The sequence below is a fragment of the Mugil cephalus genome, chromosome 10 (assembly GCF_022458985.1).
Source record: "Mugil cephalus isolate CIBA_MC_2020 chromosome 10, CIBA_Mcephalus_1.1, whole genome shotgun sequence".
In the NCBI taxonomy this organism is placed as follows: Eukaryota; Metazoa; Chordata; class Actinopteri; order Mugiliformes; family Mugilidae; genus Mugil; species Mugil cephalus.
Genome location: NC_061779.1, coordinates 12662948 through 12673515, shown reverse-complemented (window position 1 = coordinate 12673515; position 10568 = coordinate 12662948). Strand labels below are relative to the sequence as shown.

Below are 10568 nucleotides of genomic sequence, written 5' to 3'. Positions count from 1 at the left end.
AACTATTTGATAAAGTAAAAATCTATATCTCTGAACTTATTATGGCAGGTAAAGCGCTAGACTACACTAGCAAAGCTACTGGAGTCTACCCCGTGATGACTACTGCTCCATACTCTCAGGTCCCTGCAGCTGGATTTGGTGTAAATAGTGCTCTAAGAACCTCAGATGGAATAGTTTACTCTTCAGTTGCTGCCCCAATTCCATCCACTTATGCAATTACAACTCAACCAGGGTCCATCTTTAGTACTACCTTAACACCTACATCAACAGTCCAGAACCAGTCAATGCCACATCCATATGGCTTCCTTCCCACTACAGACCCAGGACAGCTAATTCCTTTTGACACTGGGCTACCTAAGGAGCTTCTACCCACAGCTTTGGCAGACATCATAACCGGCTATCCAGACATGTACTCAGACACCACCTTGGAAGCAATTGCAGCCTCCCTGGATGCCTTAGCGTCTTCCCCAATATTCCCTGGTTTAGACAACACCAAGATGGCCCAGTATCAGATGGAGAGGGAGTTCCTAGAACTAGAGAAACTTAAGCAGCTGTGTCTTGCTGAGGAGCTGGAGTGGGAAAGGCAGGAAATCCACCGTTACAGAGAACAGGAACAGCTTATGGTCCAAAGGGAGCTTGAGGAACTTCAGGCTCTGAAACAACAACTTCTCCTGCAGCAAGAAGAAGAGCATCATGCCCATATGGTGGCCCAGCAGGAGACCTATGCCCAACAGAAAGAGCAGTTGCAGCAAATTCAACAACTGCAGCTGCAACTCCAACGACAGCTAGATGAGCACTATGGCAGCACAGGGCACCTTCTAGATGCTAAATATGCAGGAGTAGGGGATAGTGGTCAGTACTGGCCTGTCAAAGATGAGTCCACAACTCCAACTGTTGGGACACGTATAGAGGAAACCCATGACCAGCTAAATCTAGTAAAGCTTCAAGCTGATCAGGACATAGGGAAAAAAATAATTGATAGTGGAGTGCAGACAGACGATGAAGACTCAGCAGAGAAGCAACATGTGGGAAGAAGAAAGAAAAATAAAAGAAATGTTGATAGCTCAGCTCAGACTGATGATGAGGACCAAGATGAATGGGATGCTCCCACAAAAGCTCGACGACGCTCTCGAAAGCATAGCAGTGATGGGAAACATGGCTCCAAAGTATCTAGTATTGCTATCCAGACAGTGGCAGAGATATCTGTACAGACTGACCACTCGGGAACTATCAAACGACCCAATGTCCAGATGGACACAAAGGTAGAAATTATCAAGCACATATCAGCTCCAGAAAACTCTCAGAGAGGTGGTAGTCTAAGCTGTCAGACAGACTCAGACAGAAGGCACACACCCATTGAGATTGGGTACAGCACACATCTAACGGCTGACGTTCCCTCCAAATCTAAAATCTTCTACACCCAAGTCTCCCCGCTGTCACCAGAAAAGTCACTCGGAGGACAGAGAATGCTGACTGCTGACCCAACTAGGTTTTCTTCTGGCCCACGGATACTAAAGCCCGGTCAGAAGTCTCTTTCTGATCCAAAATCCCTTACTGCTTCCGCAGACGACAGGATGGGAGGATACTATGCAGACAGCTATTCTGTAAGTAATAGTAGGCATAAAGGAAAAACAATGCTGAACAGTGTTTCCATAACTGTGACTGTTTTAAAAACATGCAGGTTGTAGGTTTATAGTTAAGCATGCAGTAAATTGCAGTCATTTCACTCTCGGAATAATTAAATTAATTCAATGTATATATATATATATATATTTTTTTTTTTCTTTTATTGTGGAAGGGCCGAGGATCTCCCTCTGGTACAGGTAAAAAGGTTAAGCGGACACTACCAGACCCCCCACCCGAAGATGACTCTCTGACAGGAAGGTCAGGCTACAGCACCAATTCTGCTCGCCGCCGTCTTGCTCGTAGTACAACGATGGCCAGGGCAAAGATTCTGCAGGATATTGACAAAGAGCTTGATCTGGTGGAGAGAGAGTCTTCAAAACTTCGCAAGAAACAGGCTGAGCTAGATGAAGAGGAAAAGGAGATTGATGCCAAGCTACGGTGAGATGCTCCAGATTTAATAACAACATATATATATATAAATATAGGTTTTTTTTTCTTTACCATGTGACAGTAGTTCATCAATCAGTAACTCACCATCAGTTCATATGTCATACAATAAATGAAGCCAATACCATTGCATTGGTCCATTTCATGCAATCATTACTCCTAATTTCTCTGCATGATTCCCTTTTTACTTTGATAGCTTATGGGCTAAAAGGCTGCCTTGACAACACACAATGAGACCTCTCAACACTCACACATAGTAACAGGTACTACTGTGTGAGAAACCCGAACATTATTTGCCTGTGTGGTTGTAATGTTGATAGAAGTGTTAGTGCTTAGATTATAAAACAGAATTGACTTTTTCTAATATTCTAGGTACCTGGAGATGGGTATAAACCGCCGTAAGGAGGCCTTGCTGAAGGAAAGAGAGAAGAGAGAGAGGGCCTATCTCCAGGGGGTGGCAGAGGAAAGAGACTACATGTCAGACAGTGAAGTTAGCAACATAAGAGAAGCCAGGGGTGAAGGACTTGAGAGACCACGGACGGCTCCCCAGTCAGAATTTGAGCAGTTCATCCCCCCACAGACAGAAGCTGATTCCCAATACAACACACTAACTAGTCCCTACTCACATTATCCTCAGTATGCCCCGCAGACCCAAACCACCAGCCACTATACCCAACAGAACTTGTATCAGCAACAGTCCCTTTACCACCAACAAGTGTCTCCTTACCCAACCCTATCACTCTCCCATGCCCAGGCTCAATCTGGCAGTTACCAACATGCTCTGCTCTTGCAGCAGGGTAAACAACGTCAAACCACCCTTTCTGATTTAGAGCCAAAAATTACTACCAACTATGAGGTGATACGCAACCAGCCTCTTCTCATTGTGCCAGCCTCCACAGAGAGTGGTTATGGGGTGGCTCATCTGGGGAGCAAGTATGGCAACTTGGACTTGAGGCTAGGACTAGAGGAAAGAAGCATGGCCTCTAGTCCCATGTCTAGCATTTCTGCTGATTCCTTCTATGCTGATATTGACCACCATAATGCCAGGAACTATGTGCTGATAGAGGATATAGGGGAGCTTACCAAGGCATCGACGGGGCTGAGCAATACTGGCTTGGGTTCTGGATTCAACCTGCCTGATAAGGAGTTGTCCAAGGCAGACAGACTACTCAGGGCAGCAGACGCCAGGCGCACAGCAGAGGTAAACGCTGTATAGTTACATTACCTTAAATTTTCAACTCTCTCATCTCATGTACATGTACCCATTTGATTGTAAAATAAAACAATTAATACATTTTAAAGTGCCAATTCGCAGAATAAATTTTAATAGTTTCATCATGCTTAAGGTTTAGGGGTTCACAGGTTATTGAACAGACAAAACATATGACGGTCAAGTCAAATAAAATCTTTATTTGCAATATTTCGTGGAAAAAGTTATCAATGGATTTCTTCAAAGCTTCCTTATTCCAGGGTATGACTGCCCTTAGTCAGGTCTTCAGAAAATGGAGTGAAACATGTATACTTACTGTGCAAGCTGAAGGACATTCATGTATAGTCGTGAAGATTTTTGTTTTCATCGTGCAAATCTTATGATGATCACCCTCATCAAATGGGTTCCTCTATATACCAGTTCATCTGCCAGTTTTCCTGTGTGGCCCTGCCCTTTAATGCCCCTAACTATTACACTGTAATATTGGCATACTATTTTTGTCAACTACTTTTGGTGTCTCTGACTGAAATTGCTTTTTATCCTCTTCACTTGAATCGCAAAGTCAACACAAAAGTTAAAACAACATAGAGCTGCCCAATAAACTAGCAGCCAACTATATTTGAACTCGATTTAGGTCATATATGTTAAAAAGGTTATATCACACAGAGTTATTCTGTATACATAGACATTATTAAGATTAAAGGTGAGAAATGGCACTTACGTATATATGCTAATTTAAAGGCTGAGCGCATTTCTATCATGCTTTTTTTGTTACTTTGATGAAATGATTAAGCTTGTTCAGAATGCAGCAAAGCTTTAGCTATCATTTAGCTAGTCATTGTTTGTTAAAGGTTTCCATCTACTTCTGCAGGGTCTCATCCTTCTAACAGTGTCTATAGGGCTCGGAGCCACATTTGGAAGAGACCAATAGGTCAATAGCAATATGAACCTTTATTTTTTATTTATTTATTATTGAAACACTACTCTTTGAAAATAATTAAAAAGAATGTTGACATTGTAATCTATATACAGGACAGGCCATTGATCACTTTTTCATGAAGTATACGTAACATATAAAGTCCATTTGATATTTCATGAGTGTTTTCCACATTGTCTAGAAAAGACTAAACTTGAAGCTTGTTATTTTTCCCTCTTAGGTGGCAGAATTTTTAGGTTCATCTCGACTTCAGGGTTATGGTAAAGGAGAAGATGACACTATGGAGGAGCCTTATGAACTGAAGCTACTAAAACAGCAGATCAAGCAGGAGTTCAGGCGAGGAACTGAGGGACTAGAACACTTAACAGGACTAGGGCTGCCCCACTATCTCCCCAGTGACAGCAGTTTTCGCCATTTTCCTAAAGGTGAGAAATATAGTATTGGTCGTCTCACCCTTGAAAAACAGGCTGCAAAGCAACTCCCAGCCGCCGTGCTTTACCAGAAGCAGATGAAGAATAAAAAGGCCTTAATAGACCCAAAGGCCATCACAAAGTTTTCCCCAATTCAAGAAAGCAGGGACCTTGAGCCAGAATTTGGCAGCTACATGGGATCTGGAGCCTCCTCTGTATCCAATCTGGCTGCTAGGGCTAGGTTGCTTCAGGATGAGATTACTTTTGGACTAAGAAAGAACTTGTCTGAGCAGCAGAAATATCTGGGTTCCTCCTTGGGGGCCAACCTGTCAGGTTCTCTGAATCTTGGGCAGTCTCTTGCACTAGGATCCACTATTAGGGCCACTGCCCAGGATGATGGCACCTACCCAAGTGGCACTCGCTCCCGTCCCTCTTCTCGCCCCTCTTCTCGCCCTTCTTCCGTCTATGGCTTGGATTTATCTATCAAAAGAGACCTATCCAGTTCCTCACTGAGACTTAAAACAGAGGGAGAGGTCCTGGATGCAGCATTTGCCCCTGGGGTGGCCAGGGCAAAACCTACCAGTTTACCTATCAGCCAAAGCCGGGGCCGCATCCCCATTGTGGCTCAGAACTCTGAGGAGGAAAGCCCTCTGAGCCCAGTGGGGCAGCCTATGGGTATGGCTAGAGCTTCAGCTGGTCCTCTCCCTCCCATCTCTGCTGACTCAAGGGACCAATTTGGGTCTAGCCATTCTTTGCCAGAGGTACAACAACATATGAGGGAGGAATCCCGGACGCGTGGCTATGATCGAGATATCGCGTTCATCATGGATGACTTGCAAGGCGCCATGTCTGACAGTGAAGGTAAATGGAGCCTAAGACTGTTGCAGCAATTCGACTGTGTGGACTTGCTTGTCATGCATGCTAATCCTGCGTGGTCTTACTGACTTGTGCATTAACTGGTTCTTTCTCAAGTGTTAGTGTTCTAGATAATTATTGTTTGTTAATATATTTCCCTCTGTTATGGTAAATATCACCTTGGATATTTGCATGCTTTTTCCTTTCTATTTACGATGTTACTCACTGATACATAACACTCCTTGCTCGAGTTTATGTATGTCACTAATCAGTTCTATTCACGTTTGTTCTGTGATTTCATAGCATGTTTTGTTCTTTTTTTCACAATCATAGGTTAAAAAGATCGTACTTACTCCTAAAACTCAGTGGTAACAGATTTGCTAAGTGTACATGTTTGCCACATTAGAGCTGACCTTTTTATGCCATCCCACATATTAATAAAAGTAAGCTTTACATTCAGCGAATGCACGGGAGATATAACTAGACCACTGAGAATTCACCCCCGCATAAACATTACTACTAAAGAGCTAGTGGAAGTTTTTATAAAAATTAGGTTGCAAGGATAACTTTTAAATAAAGTTGTATACATCGCATGAAAGGTGTTATAAGAGCCCCAAAATGTGTCATTAAGCAACAAAACTATGTCATTTTATTATATGTGATGTAACCCATGAAAGCCTATATATGACTTAGACATATATAGGAAATACATCCCTGATTAATGGCATTGAGATGTTTAAAATCTGGACATTTCTTCAATGTAACATCTTGCAGCACATAATTTAATTAAATATTTCTGGATCATGGTGGTATACCTGTGTGTTCTGAAGCTGAAGCTAGGTTTTATAGTAAGGCTGCTTCTGACAAACCAGTGACACACCAATGTAAGAGTGATCAATGTTTTTTTTATACAGGTCAACAATTCCTTTTCAGAAACTACCGTGCAAATAAAAGTACTTTTATAAGTAACTTTTAGAATCACATTACTGTGTATCATTTGTGTTGTGTTAACCATGTGTGTTTCTTTCTGTAATCTTTAATTTTATATTTGTATCTGATTTTGCATCCTTGCATGTTGTGTAATATATGTTTTCCATTTCCATCTTAATAAAGTTAATGTTTTCTGCTTGTTGGTTTTTGCTGTGGATGTCTCATTGCTGTGAGAGATGTCCATGTCCCGTAGCGACTGACAGCAGATTCTGACATGTAATATCTTCAACTCCATAAGTGTGGGATTGGTAGTGTTCCTTTAGCTTAGGTAAATCAACTCCTGTAGCTATCATTATGGAAACAAAGTCCAGTATTTCATTAGATGAGTAGGTTTTGTGTTTAGTAGAAACACATGGCATTCCCAAAATATATCATGAAATGCTAGTGGCTTTTGCAAAACATTTACATTACGACCAGGTAGTAGGTTTAGTGCACCAATGCATAGCTTTGTTTCTGGACCAACTATGAAGGTCCTGTATAATTCAATTCTTGTTGAGAAGGTAATATTTCTCCTGACCCCATGTAAAAGTGTCCATCTGCCTTGATTACAGCACTAAGTGAGTCCATGCTGGCTTTGAACAGAGATGATGCGAGAATCTTTCATGAAAGTATCAGACACGGTAGAGTATATTACAGTACTAGTCAAACTTATTGTAGAGTTACATCCTTTTAAGGTTTTATGGCTCGATCCTGCATAAAATGATATGACTTTTCCCCTAAAATGCATTTTATATGTTTTTATTTTAATGCTTCTGCTTAAATTTGTCTGTCAGGCTAGTAATGTGAGCGGTAATTTTAAGCATGCATCTTACATTTACTATTGCTTTCAGTGCATGTGCTGAAGCTCTATTCACTATACAAATCTAGTAATAGCACAGTTGCAGTAGTTTTTAAGAACACTGTACTAATGTTGAACGAATTTCTAAAAAAATATATATACAACTTTGTACCCCAGCTGGAGGCCCAAACTGGAATATAGAAGGTGAGACAGCATCCCATGTAGTAACATAGAGACTGTATGCCTCCATGCCGCACATCATGGTTCTGAATGGTCCACTTCTTCTTCTGGTTGATTTTTTTTTAACATACCAGACTCATTCTGGAATGACCCGCATCTCAAAAGTAAACAATCACATGTCATTTAGCAGGTCTCTAGTAGTTTACATGTCAGTTCCATTCTGGAATCAACTCCATCTTAATGGCACCAGATACACTGTATGTGTCATATACTGTAGTGGCGTCACGTATACATCATTCAGGAATGAGTGCACTGTAAGCATATCAGACCCATTTCCAGTATTCATGTTCATGCACTAAAAAGTCATGTGTATATTGTGCATAAGTGTTGACACCAAATTATGTTATGATTGAGATTCCCTGCACAAATATCAAAAGTCAGTGTTTCCACTGATTTGAGATCAGAAAACCCTAAAACCAATAAGCAAATGAAGACATGTAAGAAACCTAACTCATTTGTCATTAGTGGTGCACCTGCCTTAGGTCAACAAAGACACATGACAGACCTGTGCAGATTACATTATTGACTTGAATACAAAACATTTCAATGCAGAAGATTCCCAACCAGCCTGACTTTTTGCTGTAGCTTCAGTTTTTTTCCCCACATAAAGGTTTCAGAATGGTACAATGGTCAAATCAAATATAGCACATTACATCCAGTATCGTAAATCTAGGATTTACAGCACATTGCACTTATCTCAAGTACTTCTTGACAGTTATGAACATGGATTTGTATGTTTTGCCGTGAGCTACACTGAAATCTAAGGGTGTAAACACACCAGCCACTCACTATTTAAGAATAAAATAGCAAGGGACCCCTCCAACCCACAGTGCGTCAACTACAATTGTTATTACCACACTACAGAATTCCCCAGTACTTTTTTCAATAACAGTGTTTCATATTCAGCAGCTATGAAAATATGGACTTGAAAAAAGTTGTGTTCAAACAGGGAGCACTGCATGGTGTCCGAAGCATGCCAGACTTGAAATGTTTTAAAAGCTGCAAACCTGAAATGTATTCATCTGTCATTTAGTGTTTGCAGTGATCATTTGATCTTGCCGAGGTTATGGATAGGTTGGAGCAGGGTTTTTAGTTCTTTGCTTTCACCTATCCAGTCAGGACAGATCAAAGATCTTCCTACGTTTAAGCAAATGGGAGTGGATGTGTGATGGACTGATAGAAACCGTTTCCGTAGCTTGATTGCTAGATTGATCTCTGCCCGAATGGTCATCATCATATTTAAAGCAGAGGTTTATCAAGCTATCAGCGACTGTGTAGATAAGTGTGTGTTTGCATGTGCATGTGTTTTGATGACTACTTCTCCTTGTCTGTCTAGCCTACCACCTGAGGCGGGAAGACACCGACTGGTTTGATAAGCCTAGAGAAGGGCATCCTCAGAGTGGAAGCATTTCAGACAGAAGACAGGTGTGATCCAACATTCAGCCTCATTCTATTTATGCGTTTTTTTTTTGTTTTTGTTTTTTTGTTTTTTTAATGCAATGCAACCTTTTTTCTTAATGCTTTAATTTTCCCTTTGAAATGTCTCTCAGATGAAACTGGTTCCTTATGCCTTCCCTCACACTCACATCAAGCTTAAGAGAGACATGAAGGACACCAGTGTATCAGGTATAAGGCAAAGACCCACCATACAAGGATTAGGCACACAACAATACACTATCCTTGTTTTTTTAGTCTAAGGATTAATGCGTTTATTTTTACCTCAGGGAATGGGCTTGGGATCCGCGTGGTAGGCGGGAAGGAGATTCCAGGCAGCCATGGAGAGATTGGAGCCTATATTGCCAAGGTCATCCCTGGTGGTGTGGCTGAAGAAACTGGAAAAGTTATAGAGGGTAAGACATGAATTAAAAAAGGCCAGAAAGTTTAATGATGTAAACATAAACCATTAAACTGTTTCTGATTTTAGGGCAGTGTATGCCTTCAGCCAAATCTTGCCTGAATGACTGGATTCCAGATGGCAATTTGAAAGGCTACTGTAGCTCTGTGTGTGCTGGTCTGTCATGTCTCATTCCCAGACACGTCACACACAGACATAGAAAACTCTCCCTCCACACCAGTGGGCTGTGTTAGTCATTAGACTATATTTAGCATCATTATAGACATACAAAACACACAAATGCTAGCACAGACAAATGCACACTCAGTGCTCATGTCCATAAACCTTAAAAACCCCACTACCTTCACAATCTTATTTTGCATTTTACTAGAAATTAATAGTTTATACAGAGAAGAGCCTTAACAGAGGAAATTATCACAGTTCTAAGGTGTAAGATTGCTCAATGACGAAACTGGTTCTAGTACTTGGACTGACGATGCATTTCTTTTAAGCGTCATATATTCCATTATTGTTTGTGTGTATTGAAAATATAAGACGGAAAAGACTGCGTTGCTTTCCCTCTTCATGAAATTATTAGCTGCAGTATGGAATGATTGTTATGGCCAGGACGTCTGGTTTACTTTCTAGAAAGTACTGAACTGGAACTATGCAAATGTGATGTTGATGTTTCACTGAAAGAGAAAAGCAGCGGAACATGCCTTAAGGTGCTGTGAGAAAAAAAAAAAGGGGGGAGGAAAGGGATTATATAGAGAGAGCAGAGGGAATATTTTAAACAGGCACTGGCTCATGCACAAAGATGCAGACTTATTATATCAAACCTTTATTATCACAGCAGCTGGTGAGTTGTTTCAGCAGCAGAAGATCATGTTTCAGGTGTGTAAGTGTAAGTTTGGGATTTGGATTGGAGGTTTCAGTTTGGTGTGTAGTGATTTTTGTAAATTATCTAAATAATTTTAATATTATACACGATCAGGCATAACATTATGACCACTGATGTAAATGCCGTCTTGGGACAATAAAATGTTCTGCTGTGAAACTTGGACCTTGGACCATTCATGCAGATGTGACATGTAGCACTCACCTAGACCAGACCACGCACCACCACCTCATAGCAAGGACACTCATTGATGGCAGCACGTGTACAAACATGAAAAAGAGCACAAGGTGTCAACCTGGCCTCCAAATTCCCTAAACTATTCCCTAAGATCCTAAACTGATCA

The 10568-nt window shown here is 41.1% G+C and overlaps 1 protein-coding gene across 1 annotated transcript in view; it reads left to right on the top strand.

The window, feature by feature from the left end:
• pclob (piccolo presynaptic cytomatrix protein b) overlaps window positions 1-10568 on the top strand; it is a 55389-nt gene that overhangs the window by 32039 nt on the left and 12782 nt on the right. Inside the window, exons 13-21 of the mRNA XM_047595567.1 lie at window positions 49-1604; window positions 1799-2064; window positions 2446-3274; window positions 4441-5491; window positions 7027-7095; window positions 7431-7457; window positions 8830-8918; window positions 9044-9119; window positions 9218-9343. Of these exons, the coding sequence (XP_047451523.1) occupies window positions 49-1604; window positions 1799-2064; window positions 2446-3274; window positions 4441-5491; window positions 7027-7095; window positions 7431-7457; window positions 8830-8918; window positions 9044-9119; window positions 9218-9343 (4089 nt within the window). The remainder of the gene's footprint in view (window positions 1-48; window positions 1605-1798; window positions 2065-2445; window positions 3275-4440; window positions 5492-7026; window positions 7096-7430; window positions 7458-8829; window positions 8919-9043; window positions 9120-9217; window positions 9344-10568) is intronic.